General features: G+C 39.3%; 2 protein-coding genes across 6 annotated transcripts in view; both read left to right on the forward strand.

Annotated features, from left to right (window-relative positions):
• Positions 1–16779, forward strand: part of nid1a (nidogen 1a) — a 35036-nt gene extending 18257 nt beyond the window's left edge. The window contains exons 21-22 of the mRNA XM_035992698.1: positions 3537–3543; positions 16770–16779. The gene's annotated coding sequence lies outside the window, so the exon portion shown is untranslated. The remainder of the gene's footprint in view (positions 1–3536; positions 3544–16769) is intronic.
• Positions 1–18782, forward strand: part of lyst (lysosomal trafficking regulator) — a 68210-nt gene that overhangs the window by 1848 nt on the left and 47580 nt on the right. For 4 of the 5 annotated variants that reach the window (XM_035992694.1, XM_035992697.1, XM_035992695.1 and 1 more), the window contains exons 3-4: positions 9965–10053; positions 15456–15654. In XM_035992694.1, coding sequence (XP_035848587.1) covers positions 9965–10053; positions 15456–15654 — 288 coding nt within the window. Of the gene's footprint in view, positions 1–7643; positions 7747–9964; positions 10054–15455; positions 15655–18782 lie in introns of those variants that run through there. The other variant, XM_031301406.2, reaches the window with a different exon arrangement.

An 18782-nucleotide genomic window follows, 5' to 3' on the forward strand; every position in this document is an offset into this window, starting at 1 on the left:
GCTACTGTGGTCATGAAAAAAGCCTAAGCATTGTGAAATTTTATTTGTAAAGTCTTGAATACAGTAAGGTATATCTTGTTTGTTCTGATGAATGCAAAGTAATTGTCTTTATCATGTTTAAGTTGCAAAACTGGCCGTATACAGTATTTAATTTGAATTAGGAAATGATATACCTGATTCTACATGCAAATACAGCACACGTCCATTTATTATTGCTCACTCTGAAATAGAGGGTGCCTTGTTTGTTTAGAATTTAATTTGACACACCATATCCAAATATTGCATCTAAAACAGTTGCTGGGTGTTAGTATGAGATTAGTAATATAACTAAGGTTATATCATCCACACATGGCAAACATTGTTAAGAGACCTTCTTTTACTCAGCTGTAAATGGCTGCCCACTGCTCCCTTGAGGGATGGGTTAAATGCAGAGAATGAATTTCGCTACATGTATGTGTATATGAAATAAAGTACCTTTTACCTTTTATATACATGTATATGTATGTGTGTGTGTGTGTGTGTGTGTACTTGTTAAACTAACTCAGACCCCCCCAAAACATAAAATGAAACATCTGTACAGAGACAGGCAGAGACTACAGATGCCTCTTTTTATAAGATTTCCTCCTTTTGAATTGGAGAAGATTATTTGTTTTCAGATATGACTTATTTTTTACAGAATTATATAAAATTTTATGAGGTGGGAGAGTCATTCAGTATGCGTCATTCTGCCTTTGTGGTAGGAACAAGAAGTAAAAATAACTGAAAGAAATGATTCCCCTCGTTGCTTGAGACGGGACATGCATTGAATCCTCCTAGAGGTCCCCAGACGCCACTTTTAGAGCTAGAAATGGAACTGGTACACAACACAAGCACAATCAGAGTGAGTCACTGCACAGAGGTGGAGGCAGGTGTAAGCCACAGATTGCTCATTATGAGTGTTGCGCAAATACACTTTTGTTCTGTGTCTTTGTTCCTTTGTCGGTGTATTACAGGAGTAAGGCCGGCTATCGTTTAGAAACATTATGACGCCAGTACTAATAGTACCCCGGGCACAAATTTAGCACCAGCCAAATGCTAGTAAGATATGCAAGTGTCTGGTAGATTTGCTTCACTCACCACCCAAAAATACAATGGTAATCTATTGAGTGGCTGGTGAAATTTGAGCATTCACCAGCCATTTGGCCAGTGGACAAAAAAAGGTAATTTTGCACCCTACCAGTAACTTTAAAGTAATACAGATACCAATAGAATACTTCATTTGAAATAATCCTTCTGCCATTTATGCAGTTATTTTTATCAGAATACCACAAGTGTGTAGTATAGCTATACTTTTGAACGTTTTGGTCACCACTAAACGACCTACTCCGTCAAATACACAGCACCCTCGATTTCACCACACCGCAGACTGTATGGGTTGTAGCTGCCGCAGTAGTCGGCCAGTCACACATCGCATTTACAAAAAGGATCAAATGCAGGTATCGTTTGACTGGTGAAGTTTTGATACTACCTGGTACTGGGTGGTTCTGAAATCTCTGTCAGGCCACTGCAGCTCTTTTCAGCTCCCTCCTGCTGTCAGAGAACTAACAGCAGCTAGATCACGAGACTTGGATTAGGATCAGACTGAGACTGCAGGCTGATTGATCTGCCCTACACACACTCACACACACACACACACACACACACACACAGCCATTATATTAGTCCATTATTTGTGATTTATCATGTGTGAATCGTTCTTAAAAAGACAGACCTGCTATCATTTTTAAAGCTAATGAGTGCTGAGAAAGCCTGTAGGGTTTTTCCATTCTTGGAAATAATGGCATCCTTCCTTTATCGTCAGACGAATGTGTTTGCTCCTCACTTTCACAGTGATCGCGTGTGTGTGCGTGTGTGTGTGTGTGTGTGATGCAGGAAGATGGCTAAGTGAACCACAGCTGTACTCTCTAGTTTGCTGATACCATAACTTTCCCTCCTGATTGAATCTGACAGGGACACACATTGACAGGCTACAGCACTCACATAAATGCTGTTGTACTGCTTGTACTTTAGATTTTCCTCCATCTCCTTCTGCCAGTCCCATCATCTGTGGCGTCTGCTAGTCATTGCATTCAGTATACAGGTAAACATGATTAAGTGATCACGGAAACTGTCCAATAACTGAAAAGGCCCTTGTTTTAACGCCCACCAGACAGCAAGACTTTACCCTGCTGCTCTTTTTCCAAATTGTGTGAAAAGACAGTTTCTTCTGCAGTAATCAATAAGATACCACAAAAAGTGTGAAACTACTGCTGCTGCAGCCTCACACTTTTTCTTTGCCCCCCCCCTTCCCTTTTATCTTTTGCATTCTTGTCTCTCATCTCACTTTTCATCTGCATTTCTATCAGGATCAATCTCTGGTACTTCTTTTACCTATCCACAGCACAATGACCAAGGACAACAACAGAACTGGGATGCCTAGATGGCTCATTGGGTGGGGTCTAACCTTGACCTGATGCTTGACCATAGCCTTCCTATTTTTGTTTCCTGTTGTGGAATGAATCATTCTCAATACTTTTCTCAGAAAGCAGAAATGCCATAAAACAGGAGAAACCACAGTGTCAGTAGGGATGGAGCACACTGCTGTGGTGGATCTGCCTAGCTCTATTTGTAAAGGAGAGCATTGGTGGAATCCTACTACTTGCTGTATAATGCAATGCATGCAATGCAATACTGTACATTAATGCTACTTAGCAGCATTTACTTTACGGAATCCTGCGGTGGCCGACCAGGGCAAATGTGCTACAATGGCCCAAGACACTTCCATTAGGAGAAAAGCGCTGCAAAATGCAGAAACCAATCAAAGTAAAAAACACTCAAACGCCAAAAACACTTGCAACAGAAATGTGCTACAAATACAGAAACAATGCAAAGTTAAATGCAAGTGTGCAAGTTCCTCTCTTCTTAACTCCAGCGGTGTCTCTCCAGCTGTAGCAGCAGTGACGTCACCCATTGGTTTGTGTACTACCGTTTAGAAGACTCCATTTTGGCAGTTTGGCACCACCATGCACAGAGCTCCTGAGAGCCGGGGATGAGGGCGACTGGGCGGGGTGTCAGATCTGTGCACAGCACCTGAACAAAGACACTGACACATCACCGACAATAGGATAATAGCCTCACAATAAAATCCTTTAAAAATATTCAACTATATAATACAAAAACTGCCGCAGAGCTGTCTATAGAGCCTTATCCCCACCTAGTGAAAAAGTCACGCTGCGCCACTTGCCCTCAGTTGTGGAACAAATACACTTTCATAATCCTGATTACTACTGTTCCTACATTTAATAGTTATCTATTTTATCTGCTGTTTTATAAAGTCAACTCCTTAATAAATGTAATCTCCCTGCAACGTCATCTGCCGTATCATGTTGTAAATTCGGACGGCCTGGAGAACTTCCGTTGTGTTGACTGGATATGCAGTGTTTTTCTGTTGCATGTGTTTTTGGAGTTTGTGTTTTTTACTTTGCGGTTTTTCTGTATTTGCAGTACGTTTCTACTAATGGATGTGTTTTGGGCCGTTGCTGCATGTTTGCCCTGGCCGGCCAAGCGGCCACCGTAGAATCCGCTATAATAAAACTTTTTGTATTTAATCTGTAGCATTTACTTTAAGTAAGTGTATACATTATAGCTTCAGTATAATGGGAATTCTTACATTAAGCATTTCTCTCCATTCTTTGGAATGGCTTTCTTTTATGGAGCCAATACTACCATATTAGTGTGTTCAGGTACAAAGGGAATTTGCCTTGGGCACACTTGCATCAATGTATCCGTGGGGACACTTTCTGCCCAATCTCTCTGAATCTTAATGAGCATAGTCAATTAGGAGAATGGTTACCTGGCCAGGAGCCAAGCAAGAGACCAGGTTTTGTTGCTTGTGGATTGTTTAGTTTCATTGTGTGCTAACAGGATGTTTCAAAACACTGAAGTGTGGTGTTTGGAACACTTCACTTTTCTAGTCTTCTGGTACCAAGGGACTCCAAATAATTGATCTTTGCTGGCTCTGCTTCACTCGTCCATGACTTTAAATTCAGTCAGTTGCATTCTTTGGCTACTAATGTTAACTCTGGTTGAATCTTTTGCGTAATGGATGACCCTGCATTTGAAAAGACATTAGACTCATCTTGTAAGTATTGTTCTGTACTGTAGCTACTCTAACGTTGATGTTTATAATCCTGGTGGCTGTAAAAGAAATGTCCATTGTCTGTACATTGTCACTTAATCTCTAACAACAGATACTGTACTTGCAAAGCTGATTAAACAGGGATTTTTCGGAATTAGGACAAATCCGGTCACATATTCCACCCACAATACTTTAGTTCATTAGCACTCATTAGCTTTCTAAACTCAGTTCTGTGCTTTACATTCCTTTTGCGGTAAAGCCCTGAATCCTTGTCTTAAGAAGATTAAACTTGTCGAGCAAAGCATAAGGCGAAATGGAGTGAATACTAAAGAAGGAGTAAAGATGGCATTGCTGGTTCATGGTCATTCCCAAAATGAATGATTTGGCTTGTCAGGACTGAACAATGTGAGATGCACCATACTTTATTTCTGTGATCTTTTGGTAAAAGACTGTGCTGTGTACATTATTTCCATGAACGTATTATCAGAGACATTATGTTTTGTACAGTTTGTGTGGCATTAAGGTCAGCTGTAATATGTATCTGTATCTGCTCAATGATAATGTGTATGGATCATATTCCACATCAGAGCAACTACGAGCAAATAATTGTAACATTAATTGGTCTCTCTTGTTATTTTGAAACAGCAGTCTAGTAAAATGGAAACATGTTTTGACGTTGACTAGTATATATCCAACAAACTGCCTCTATCGGCATTAAGTGTCAGTGAGGATTGTTTTAATATGAATTGTCTTATGTACAGTAAAGCCTTAAGGCAGCATCATTTCTCAGCAAAACAGTGATGGACATATAGTACAGTATTACCTGTCTTAACAGTTGAGAATCACTACTTCAGGGCATTTTTGGAGATTTGTGGGAACTTTTCAGATAGTAAATTCTAAAGTGACCTAAAACTGAAAAACCAACCAACCAGACGGCAGCTGTTTCACCTTCATGTTTTCAGGGTTAGTAATGCCTAACCTCAAGTGAGTGGGACGTTTCACACCAAAAGGTCCTCTTTCATAACTTCTTAACTCAAACAAGTCATAGTCTTCCTACTATGTCAAACATGTACAGTTATATAAGTTTCAGTCCTCAAAAAACATATACTAGAACTTAAACTGTAGGCCTACTGATTTTAAACATATCTGGCAACATATTAATGTGATGAAGCTGTTTCATTTACTCCACAGTAATTTGCCAATAATACTCCTACTCTTTTTTTTTTTTTAGTGAATTCACCATGACATTGCTCTTTGAGTAAAATTCAACAAACGCGTGCAGTCAGGCTCTGATCATAATGTCTTGTGATCATCACACTACTTATTAATCATTAATCATTTTATGCGGTGTGACTTTAATGATTTCTTGTATGTTGTTTACCAATATGTCTTTAGTGAAGTCGCATCCTTTGGCTTGCTGATTGACCACACGACTCGTTTCACATCCGCATTTATTGTTCCGTCCTTGGTTTTAACTTAACTTCTATTGGCTCTGGTCTCCGGGGCTGTTCCAATGAATGAATAATTCATGTCTCTAGCTCTGGGTTGAGTCAGAGTCCAACCATTGCTCTGTCTTAGCTTTTTCCACTCAGTGGCATGCTATCAAGTCAGATCTCTTTCTCAAAAACAGCCTCTCAGTTGAGCAGGGGAGAGGATGGCCAAAAGAGGGTGTTTGTATCACAATTTTTGAGCAACACCAGCTTGCACGCTATCTCCCTGTAATGAAAACAATGAAACCGAGAGTGACACATTTTCATTTCCTACACAGTGGCTATGCTTGAATAAAGGTCACTGTTTGTGTGAGAGTGGATCTGACACGGACAAAAAAAACAAACAAGCTTTTTGATGGTAACCTCTTGACATTTTGTTGTCTTAATGGGGGGGGGGGGTACGGAACGTTAGGGACTCCTCATGATGCTCATCATCCAAATGTCAAATTAGATCAGTAGGGATCTCAAACCGGGAAAAAAAACCCATTACATAACCAACGCCCCACGTCCTCTCTCACGAGGACAGGATCACATCGCTTTCACTGCTTCTGCCAAGTTGTAGTCTACCCAATTATCCAGAGTTGAGAGGAAAGTCTGTACCCGTGTGGGTGACTCAGCCATCAGACTCCCATGACTAGGCCTCCCATGATTGCTATGTTGGGTAAAGGCAGTGTAAAAGACACAGGTCACAGCCACCATGTCCGAGCAATTACGGAAACTTAAAAGGCTTTCAGTATTTAAACATGTATTCGTCATGTAAAGCCACCCTCTGACAAAAGAAAAATAGAATAGAGACTTAAGTACACAAACAAAGCAAGTTCGAGCAAATGCGTTTCCTTCTGAGGTGTCCTTAAGCAAGTGTCAGCGTCAGGTGTGCTGTTCTGTAGCTGAATCTGACCTCTGAACTTCCTGGACCATGCAAGAGAGTATGAAGTATTGTGTTGAGTGTTGTGGTTTTCTAACCTGGGAAACCCTGACAACTTCTGGCAAATTTGAGATTTGCTCTGCAAGTCAGTCTGGCCAAGAGCCCATTCAAGCCCAATTCCAATTTTTCCAAATTGAGGCACCAATCACAACCGTTGCTTTACACGATGGCGATGGCGATAGCGCAGCGACGGCGAGCAGCTTTTTGTTTACATTCAACATGATGGCTACCGAAGCGCAGCAACCCGTTGATGCCGCTGTCGCTGCTACGTCACCCGGATCGTTGGTCTGATTGGTTGAAGGACTATCCGATTGCGCCCAGAGGCATTTGAGTGGCGTCCGTTGGTGACGCCCCTTTTGGAAATGAGCTGCGAATGAACCTTCCCCAGACCCACTCTCAGTTACAACTGAGAGTGGGTCTGGTGTCAACCAGGCTAGTGGCTTTCCTCAATTTTGATGAATTTGTGGTCTTTGTGTCTACCTTATCATCCAACTTAAGTGTGTATTCTTGTAGCAAGTTCATTTTCCACTTTCTTTTTGTTTACAGAAATGTGTTCTTGGGGCTTTGTGAACAGTTGATTTCTCCTCCAAGCTGTATTAATCAGTATTGGCAGCCTTTCCATTATCAAATCACCCTGGCTGGTTTGTGCCGGGTGCTTTGTAATATTGGATTAGAGCCTCGGAGGAAAAAACAACCCTGTTGCTGGGAAATTAGTGTTATCGTGAACCACTCACTTTCCCTTTCCCATATGAGGAATACGGCTACAAAAGGTACACTGCTAACACAAGGACAAATCAAGTCATTTTGGGAGATTAACTTTTAATAGTTGAGTGCATAGCAGCAGGGCTTATTTTTTGAACTAATAGTAGTTTTGGCAACCTTGAAGCTTTGATTTGCTGCCAGTCGTTCCCCCTGTTTATCTTTGCTGTCATCTGTTGCTGCAGTTATTTCTTTCACCTTTTATGTTCTTGTCAGCTTCCATGTTTTACCTCTGTCCTCTCCTGTCTCTCTCATGATCCATGCATTTCTTTCTCTTCCCTGTTTCTGTTTCCCCTGTGTGATGTTGTCCAGCCCCCTGGTGTGCAGTGACCCCTACCCACCCATCCTCTCCCTGCTTGGGTGGGTTGTTGCCTCAGCTGTTGAAGTGTCCCCCTCTCTGCCCGTCCTTGACCGTGGTGAGTGTGGTCATCTCTGCACCGTCATCACCGGCAACTTAAAATTGACACTTGGACATAAATGTGTTCATCTTTTAGCCTAAATTGCTCATTTGCTGGTTACATCTCTTTTAATGTCATTCATAGTGGTACTATGTAACTAAAAACCTGCTCTGACAGTTGTGACTGCTCTAACACAGGAAGGAAGTTGACTCACCACGTAACTATACAACAGAGCTGGGTTTTGCCAGAACAGTAGCCTTGTCCCTGTCCTCCCCGTGACAGTTAGCTGCAGACACACGAATAACCGATTTTAAAAAGTTTCCCTCCTGTGTTTTAGTCATGGAGAGTGAGTAAATCAGTTTCACAGATATGCATATGTCTTAGGACATGTAAAGAAGACACAGAAAATAGGAGACACACTAGAACTGTAAAGTATGCCATATTTACTCTTTAAAGGGCAGTTTTACGTCAATTACTTTGTGTTTTTGTCACTTTCCGCTTTTTGATTCCAGAATTGAGTCTATGTAAAAATCTGTGTCAATGCTGCTAAATGATTTGCTGTGGTGCCACTATGACATATCACTGCGTCCAAATTTGTATGGAGTTAACTGCTAGTTGACGTTTTTTTATGGGGAAGCCACGGGTGCAAGCTAATGCTGGTGCAAGTACACAAATTGAAAAAAAAAATAAAAATAAAATAAATATATATATATATATATATATATATATATTATTATCTTTTTTGATATTTGTTGATATCATCTTTGGCTAGTACTGGTTATAGGCCACCTGTAAAATTGAGTGCAAGTGCTGGTTTGATGCATACTTTCTTCAAAGTAAGAGCAGGTGCTCTGCGGAGTGTTTCTTGTCAACAAACAAAAGTTATGTTTTCAGTGTTTCCCCTAGGTTGACTGATTTAGCCTGGCCACTGTTGCGGCCATTGGCCAACGTTGCACATTGGCATGAATTTGAACCATCACACAGCATTTATTTAAAAAGAAAGTATGTCCTATTTTTAAAGCTGGTTTGCCTGTTACTACGTTACCAATATTTCCTTACAAGCAATGTAGCATTTAAAAGGCAAAAAAATGTGACATATATTGCTATTCGAAAAGAGTTTGCATACTATTAACTAAGCTCACCACTTTAACAGATGTATAGTGAACCCACAGACTTCTCCTCTGTATGCGTCCATTTATTATAAGCCCTCACATTTTTGTTAATCTTATGTACAGATGTTTGTTTTTTTTCCATCCTATCAGTATCCTGTTAATGCCATTGTAGGTACTGTGTGTAATGTGATTGGTACTGTGTGGTGTCTATTCTTTGGCTTTGTGACCCAGACATCCAGTGCAGCCACATCAGTCATGGATCAGTGTTGCCTGAATGAATCCAGTCAATGGTGTCAGATTAGCAGAGACGTAAAGCTAGCTCCGGGGGGGTGTAAGGGAAGGCAGGACGCTGGCTTAATATTAAATATTAACACACTACCCTGGGAATGGTAATGCAGTTAAAAGCAGTCAGAAGGCTTGTCTCACTTTTAACAAAGTCATCAATTGTCTTGCCAGCTGTGGTTGTGAAAGATTCTTTTTTTTTTGATTGCTTTATTGTAGCGCTCCGACTCTGACGAGGCTAAGCTTATATTTATATATTTGTTTTCCCAGATCCAGGGGTTCTCCAGTGCTATTCTTTTTTGCTGATTGTGATTTGAAATTGTAAAATGTGCTGTCCACCAGACTATTGTTCAAAGTAATGAGCCTTTGCATTGAACACGAATAGGGGGAAGTTTGTTCACAGATAAAAATGCAATATCTCAAATTAGTTGTGTGTCATTTAATGAAAATGTGAGAGTGAGTACAAAGGGGTACTTTGTGGTTCCAGTGCTTTTGTATTGGGATGTTAGGAAAGAGAAATAAAATTACTGACTTTTTAGCACTGCATCTGACCTGATAATTCAATATTAGAGCAATAGTTCCACTACACGACATTGGTCAAGTCTAACTTTATTTATTTGTTAGTGGCTGTTACATCACAATATAATTGGCGGTACCATCATCTATAACGATTACAAAACATTAAATCATTGAGAGTAATGCCAAACATTGGTTATCATTTGAAAGGTTACTGTTATTGTGTAGTGCATTTTTTCATTTCAGTTACTCTTCATATGAGTGCAAGTAATAATCTGGGTTTGATTCATGTTCCTATTCTTTTTTCTTATCTTATGTCTCATCAGGTCAGCCTTCAGGGTCTGGAGAATTTCCTCTGTCTCTTCCACTATGTGCAGCATCGCCCCAACAACAGCAAAGATGCACTGAAATTCTGGTAGGTCTCATTATTATTGTAACATCTTCAACTGTACTGTGGTGGAGGTGTTGTCTCACTAAGTGGGTAACACCTTGCTATATTATGGAATCCTGCATCCTCAAAGAGTAGATGGTGTTAAATCAACACCTCGATGACAAAATTGGACTTCATCTGTGGTATAGTAGTCAAACAGTACCTTCAGACATAGTTGCAGTTACTTTGGTCTTTACCAATGAAACTACTGCAAAAGCACTACAGATTTATTTTTATCATTTGTATTGTGGGAAATATACCATTTTAGTACTCAATGTATTGATTCTGGTGGAGCCCATGATTCTGGGTGTTTGTTTGTCAGATTAGGGTTTGCTGACAATCAACTGAGAGGTAAGATCTAGGGTCATCGTCCTGATGGAAGGATAGTATAAGAGTTTAACATCAAAGAAACATTGTCCTGAGGCTAAGGGTTTAACATCGAAGGGCTATTGTCTAGGTACATTAACATGGCCTTTGGTCTCAGGAAGGCCTCAGCAACTGTTGTCCTTTTGTTTACTTGATGATACTGTATATAAGGAAAGGTACTCAGAAGGAACTGGAGAGAACATCAAACCAGATCTTCTCTCCATGCTGCATGAATTAAAGAAACCTGATTTATTACACTATCGACCCTGTCATTTTTAAGAGAACTAGAAGAAATGATCTGACAGTGTGTCCCCCACCGATATAGTAGAGGTTGCAGACATTAGGTAATTATGGTGCATTAGCTTTTTGAAGTACCTTGCTGCATATATTCACATATTAATGAAGGAAATTGTAGCTATTTGGCACCTCAAGTGACTCGTTTGTATTCTGTTCAGTGTTGATAAGTGACGCACACACACTACCTAGAATTTAGCAAGTGCATTAGCGTTCATGAGCTATGTGTTCCCTCAGCTGAAAAGTGATTAGTTTGAATGGGGTTTTGGTTAAAATGGCTGAAATTGTATGTCCTTGTTTAAAGACAAGCTTAAGGCAGTTTAATGTTTCACTCTGTTAGATCAAGCCATTGAATGTTCCATGTTTTAAATGTTTTGAGCTTTCATCTGCAACAATTAAGCACTTAGCTAACAGATGCTGTAGAAATGGATCAGTGGGTTTGTCATAGAATCCTCAAGTCAAATGTATGATGTTATAATTGTAGTTTCCTTAAAATTGTCAGTTTGTAAGTTAGTTAATGTGTTGTTACCCTGAAGATGAGATGGCTTTCAGCATGCAGGAAGAACATGACAGGTTAGCTTCACACTTGCTATTATTGATATTAATTACAAAAAACATTCCATTTTAATCATCCGTTATCATGATGTATTCAATTGTCATTGTCATTCCCATCGCAGTCCTGAGTGACCGATTTAAATTGATTGGACAAAACAAACTAAAGGAGTAATAAACAATGCACAGTGAATAAAAGTCCTCCAAGGATAAATCTTGTGCATGTACACTCTTAATTTCTCATTGTTTGCAGTAGAACCAGATATATTGATGCGGTTAAACATCATTATACATCATTATAGCTCTTGACACTACAAATTAGTGCATTGTACACACCAGAAAACTTAGTTTAAGACACTGTACTCGTATATGAGCTGGAGTCATACTAACCCAGACAATATCTGAATATTTTCCACTGCTTTAAGTGTCTTTCTTTTAATCTCTTTAGAAAACTTTTTGCTATGACCAAATTAAAACGGTATTTCTTTACTTTGACTTACATCGACTGGGGCAGAGCTGAATAAAGCCTCCACCGTGTAAATAACTCATCACAATAACTGAAGAAGAATTATAAGAATCAAGTTTGTGATCATTGTTATGTATTACATGAGACAACATTCTTCACACATGTAAAACAAACATTAATTTTTAATTGCAATTTGGTTGCAACCATACATTTGGACTACATTTTTTTAGATCTTTTTCAGCTCTTGTGCCACATACATTTTTTTAGATCTTTTTCAGCTCTTGTGCCACATACATTTTTTTTAGATCTTTTTCAGCTCTTGTGCCACTTCTATAATGTTTGTCTATCTGCCGGTCTCAAAGTTAATTGTACACAGAGGGAAAGTTGTAAAGCCAAAGTTATATTCTGTACTGAAGTGTTGTGGTGTCTGAGCTGTAGGTGCCTCTGGTGTCCTAGAAGTAGAATTAGGAAATGTCCAGAAAAATGATCTCTTTAAAATAGTGAAAGCATGATGCCTTTAGCCAACTTGTTATGGAAACCTTGTGGCCTCAGTTATTCTTACTCAATAACTATAAATACAGCTGCAATAAATTAAACTATAGAGTTAATGTCAAATGTAATAAAAACATGGTTTGTGCATAATTTTGTACATGTTTATGGAATTACTGTTGACAGATTAAGGACTTTCTGTAAACTTGTAATCTTGATAAGAGACAAGAATAGAATTAGAAATAATAGAAGAATATAATGGAGTACACTGGGTTTCATCTATAATATAATATAATATAATATAGAGCACTTTATGCTTCATCAAGCCTAACCAGTCTTTTTTTGGCACTTTTGCTAGTTGTTCCTAGTAGGCCTGTTTGTTGATTTAAAAAAAAAAAAAAAAATCCCAAAACAGTTGTTGCAGTACAGAATACAAAGGCTGTTACTGTGAATGATGGTCAATTACCGAGGTCTTCTACAGGGCACTGGGGGCTTGTCAGTATTCCCAAGGCCAGTCCCCTTGCCATGTGACATCACATGCTTTCATGTGATACGCTGATCTGCTGCGAATCTGGAAAGCTTCCATTTGAAATTCCAATTTAATGGAATTTGTGCTCCAGAACAGAAAATTAAGTCAGTAGTCGTGTGAGGAGGTATGCAGATACAGCCAGCAGAGCTACAGTCATGCTTGGAGAAAACACAAGATGACTGGAAGGAAACCGTTTGGCCCAGTTACATTTGGTAAGATGAGAATGACTATGTATGTATATTACAGAGGCTTAACAAGTAAATAATTGTTGTAGGTTATATTAACCTAGCACTCCTCTACGTATTATATTGTTATTATTTTGGTGTAAGTATGTTTGGGTCAGAGCAGCACCTTAACGGCAGAAATGTGAACTTGTAAAAGTGAACACTAAGTGTAATTGGGTCTGTTCTGTAAAAGGGGTGTGTATCTTCAACGGTGAATAGAGAGAGATGGGAGGTGTGTGTTTTATGTTGAGACCTACTGCTTATTGTCGGTTACATTTGGTGGAACACGTGGCTGTGGCAGACTAGCATACTAGCATGGAGGCATTCTACGAAGGAACAATAGTTGGTTTTGCTTATTGAGATGGGCATTGTTCGAATAACCTGATTGTCTAGATGTCACCATGTTGTTATCTTAGGCTTTTTGAGGGTGTTGGGTTTTGTTTTTAAATTTTAATTTTTCACACGTTTTCTATACAATTGTACATAGCGCAACAGTGCTGCCATGTACATAAATACACAGCACAATATACATTACCTACACAAACGTCTTCTACGCACTCCCCACCCTCCCCAATCCCCATGCATCCTCATAACCTATCCGTACAAGTATACATTTAGATTGAGCCTACATTTTGCCGCCCACAAACAAAAAGACAAGGTAGGGTATATCCTACACACAGACAAAATGATACATAAAGCATAAGTAAAGAAAAAAAAAAAGTAAAAAAAAAAAAAAAAAAATATATATATATATATATATATATATATATATATAAAATGAAAAAGTTAAATAAATAATTAAATACAGGCAAGTCATTTAGTTATCCTCAAGGTAGCACTACACCTCTTCCCAGTCTACCGCAGAAACCACAAAACTCACAATAGTCCATGAAAGATCCCCAGATAGAATAGAATTCTCTCACGTTTCCTCTGAGTGAGTATTTCATCTTTTCTAACTTTAAATGATACATGACGTCTTTAAGCCACCTGGTGTGGGATGGAGATTTTGGGCCTTTCCAATTCAGCAGGATAAGGCGTCGGGCTAGTAAAGTTGTAAATGTCACCACTGTGTGAGATTTTCCTGACCACCGGGAGTGGCCTCTATGTGGCATTGCTATGGCCAGTAATTCATCCAGTGGTGTTGAGGTTGCCAAATGGGGAAAAGCTTGATAATTATGTTGAACAAAATGTCTTATCTTAAATGGTCAGAGGTCTTGAAGTTAAATTTTTCTGAGAGCTGATTGAAAGAGGCAAATACCCCATCTATGTAAAGGTCTTGTATGTAGCAGATGCCATTTGAATGCCAAGCTCTGAAAGCTAGGTCGAGCTTTGAGGGTGTAAACAAGTGATTATGCAGTAGTGGTGCCCTGAATCCTGAATGAGATGCCATGTAAATTAAAATGTTTTCTAAATTGTGCCCAAATCGTATGAATTACAACTGGGTTGTTAATCTTCATCTTTGTAGCAGACTTCAGCTGTGCAGTGGCAAGGGAGTAGGCTGAAGTGAAATTGTTTTCCATCCTAACCCAGCTTGGTGCCCTATATCCCTGACTGTGTGTCCTCCATCCTAGGATTTTCTGTATATTGCATGCCCAATAGTAATGTAGAAGGTTCAGTAAGGCCATCCCCCCCCTCCTTTTTTGTTCTTTGTAGATACGGCTTCTTGATCCTGGGATGTTCACCAGCCCAAATGAATTTTGATATGGCTTTGTCCAGCTCTTTGAATTTCTTCAAGGGAATAAAAATTGGAATATTTTGAAAAAGATAGAGAAAGCGGGGAACAATGTTCATTTTGACTAGGTTAATACGCCCCACCATAGACATAGGGGTAGTCCTCCACCTCTCCATGTCTTGCTTACATTTCTCAATCAAGGGGCAGAAGTTGCTTTTAAATAATTGGTTATATGAGCGAGTGACTGTAATACCCAGATATTAAAGGACACAAATTTTGAGGACACAGTCTTGTCATATATATTTGACAATTACCCTGTCATCTCAACATACTATGGCAAAATATATCATTTTTAGAAACCAAGTGAGCATTGAATTAACTGAATAGACAAAACAAGTGATGTAGTATATCTGTATGTTTTATGTAATACTATATAACTCTAAGACTGTTTTTCCTTAAAATTACTTCCAAAACCTCAGTTTGCTACCTTTTTTATAAATCAGTTTGGGGTTATTTTCACTGCCAAAGAATGTCTCTATTAAAAGTTAAAGCAGTAGAAACAAAGTATGGGACTTGATATTGAGGTGGTTTGGCCATTAAAGTCTATGAAGATGATTTCACAACTTCATTTTTATTTACAGTATTAAATTAAAAATCATGAATCTACCCAGAAATGGCAACCTATTGGTTTCTTTTATGAAGGACAACCTCATAATCCCTCATAGTAGTTTTAAGTGTGTATACAGATTTGATTGTGCCGCACAGCCTTAATATGTTTGATCTTTTCTGTTGTAGCTCAGACATGAGTGGGGCCAGTAACACACTGGCAAGAGAGTTCCTAACTGATGTACATCAGCTATGCAGCGCGGTGGCCCAGAGAGCGGAGGCACGGGAGGAAGATGAGGAGGAGAGTCACATGGTGGCACTGGGAGAGTACCTGGTCAGGGGACGGGGCTTCCTGTTGCTCAGCACCCTGGACTCCATCATTGACCAGGTGAGGATGTTCAAGGCCACAAATTAATAATCATGAAAAGAAAACATCCATACTGATCATTCAAGATCAGCCTTCTTCCCCTTGAGGCCACTTTATACAGCATGTGCATTTAAACTGTAGTTTCTGTAATGGGGGTTGCAGCCATAGCAAAGTTATGTAAATGCTAATACAGTAGTTTAGCTCAGTAATATTCACACAAAGCTTTAGGCCACTGCTTTAAGTTTTAAATTCCGGGGGTGGCCTCTAGCTCACCCAGTAAGAGCGTTCGCCCCATGTTGGCTGAGTCCCGCAGCGGCCCGGGTTCGAATCCGACCTGTGGCCCTTTGCTGCGTGTCTTCCCCTATCTCTCTCTCTCCCCCTTTCATGTCTATCCACTGTCACTGTAATAAAGGGAAAAACCCCCAAAAAATAATCTTAAAAAAAAAAAAAAGTTTTAAATTCCGCCTCATATGGTTTAATTAATCTATTCAACTTTTTTCATGCAGCTCTTTAATACTGCAGTCTCTTTTCATCAAAAGGAAATTGCATGTTGTGTTAAAAAATAAAAATAAACATTGTTTAAAAAAGGAAATTGCAGACAGAGTTTGCAATAGAGATACAGTCTAAAGAAACAAAGATTATGCAAACATAACATCAGACAGACATCAGATGGTAAGATTAAAGGGATATTGAATGACCACAGTGCAATAAAATACTGTATATTTGTTTTACATTTTCACTGGAGTTTAAACTTGACTTCATCGTTATTTCAAAGCCCTGCTGGCAATTGTTTTTCACATTAGGAGATGCTTTCATTTCTGTGACTGTACCTTAACTCAGACATGAGAAACTGAACACCCGTTTTGATTTCCAGACACTGTACACTACCCAATTATTATACGACCACATGGACAAGGTTGTCTTTATATTTGTTTAGTGGCCTATTAGTCTGTCTCTCTACATCTGTGGCTGGTGTTACTACAACAGCTTGCAGGGTGGCCATATCTGTAGAGGAAATGAGCTCTGCAGTGCCCACACGTTGTTTGATTTTCTAATTGATTGCAGAAAGTTGGTCTCTTCCTTCTGCTGCTGTTGCACACATGATGTTGATGCTTATGCATATCCATTTAGAACAGTTGACAGCGCCATCATAACTCACAGCATAGAGAATGATTTCTATCATACAATGCACAAAATATACCCGTATTACTGTCATTTTAACACTGTTAAAATGACAAAACACAATATAAAAATAAAATGGTCCATATCTGTTTTTTTTTGTAGATGTCACAGATGTATATTTATATATATTTTTTCCACTGACCAACTGTCATCTCTGGGTACATCATCAACTGAATAATTCAAATGGCAAATGCTAAGCTACAACCACCAGATAAAAAGCGGTATAATTTACAGTCCAAGGTGGTTAGAGTTGAAGCTGCCAAACTAGGTATGAGGTCATTTGTGTTACAGTGAGCACTGTCAAGTTTATTTTGATACTGTAAAATGTCCTGCTCAGTATGTAGTAAAACAAATCCAAGCGACCCGAATCAATTGTTTGTATTTTTATGTTGAAAAATGACTATTGGAGCATTTTGATATGAATAAATGGTAACAGTGAGTGCACGTCACATAACCGCAGTGTCGCCAGTTCAATTCCAGCTGGTGATCTTTGCTGCATGTCACACCTCTCTCTCCATGTTTCCTGGCTGTCTCTTCTTGCCTTTTTAAAAATAATAAAGACGATGGGCCCTATCTTGCACCCGGCGCAGCGTGGCGCAAAGCCCGACGCAAGTGTCTTTGCTATTTTAAGACCGTCCAGCACCCACGTCGTTTAAATAGCAAATGCACCTGCGCCCATCTTTGCGCCCATGGGCGTGCTGGTCTTACAGGGAGGTGTGTTGAGGTGCATTCTTGGCGTATTGCTATCTTGAGGCAGCGGGAAGTGATCACACCATTGACCAACAAAAACCTGTTCTAAAGTCAATAGCGCAGCATTTCATTGTTATTTTAACAGGCTTATGCACAGCGCGAGCACACTATGCTTGTTACACACACAGGGAAGCGCAGCAGCACACAAACACGCAAAATATTACAAATAAATATATTACGGTGCAAATCCGTCATCATATTAGCAATGCGCGAAGGTCCAAACGCGCCTGGCTTTTAAAGGGATTGGGAGATGACACTCTGATTGGGTTATTGCATGTTACGCCCAAAACACCTATGAATTAATGAAGACACTAAATACAACCCTTTTGAACCATGCGACCGGCGCATGGACCCTTTTTTCTGCCGTCAAACTAGCAAAAATGGATTTGGACACGCCCTAAACGCACCTGCTCCATGCGCTTCATGCCGTGCGCTTAGATCGTTAAAATAGGGCCCCAGAAGTCAATATATCGCTATCAGATACAGATATCAGTTCAATATCACGTTCACAAATCCATAATTGGTTGGACTATAGTTTGATTATCCAAATTATAATTAAATAGAAGTAAATAGCAATAGGAAGAGGGTAAAAAAAACAAAACATATTTGATAAGTAATTCAATGTCTGTCATTTCTGGCAGCCGTTGGCTAAGCATAAACAACACCAAAGTGACAGACCCATTGCCATCAATAAACTGCACAACATGTAATGCTTTAATGCAGGGAAATGCAGTGTGTATTATACAGTTAAAATAAAATATTGTATTGTACTGTAACACGGTTTTATGAATCTTGTAAAATCAGCAAGCTGATCATTTTTAATCCACACGGAAAGGAGTTTGTTGATGTTTTTTTAATTAACACATGAAGGAGTTGGTTCTCGCTTTGCTGTGAGGTATGCCCTGAATAGACATGAGATCCCCAAGGTATTGGAAGTAAGGCTGTCATGTAGATGCTACATTGCTTCCTGACACATTTCACTGAAGACTAACTAACTAGCTAACTAAATGCACACAAATAAACAAAAAACTCCTGGGATAAATGTTTTGGAAAAAAGTTATACCAATACAATACAAAGCAAAGTCAGAGTAGATATATTCTCTCTTTTGAAAGTAGTGAAATGCAAAGGGACATTTATACTGAATATAGACAAGAGTTCATCTTGATGGGAGTGTCTGCTTGTGACTTCAGAGTGTGACCAAAGGAAGAGGGGCAGG

The sequence above is a fragment of the Sander lucioperca genome, chromosome 15 (genome assembly GCF_008315115.2).
Source record: "Sander lucioperca isolate FBNREF2018 chromosome 15, SLUC_FBN_1.2, whole genome shotgun sequence".
NCBI lineage: Eukaryota > Metazoa > Chordata > Actinopteri > Perciformes > Percidae > Sander > Sander lucioperca.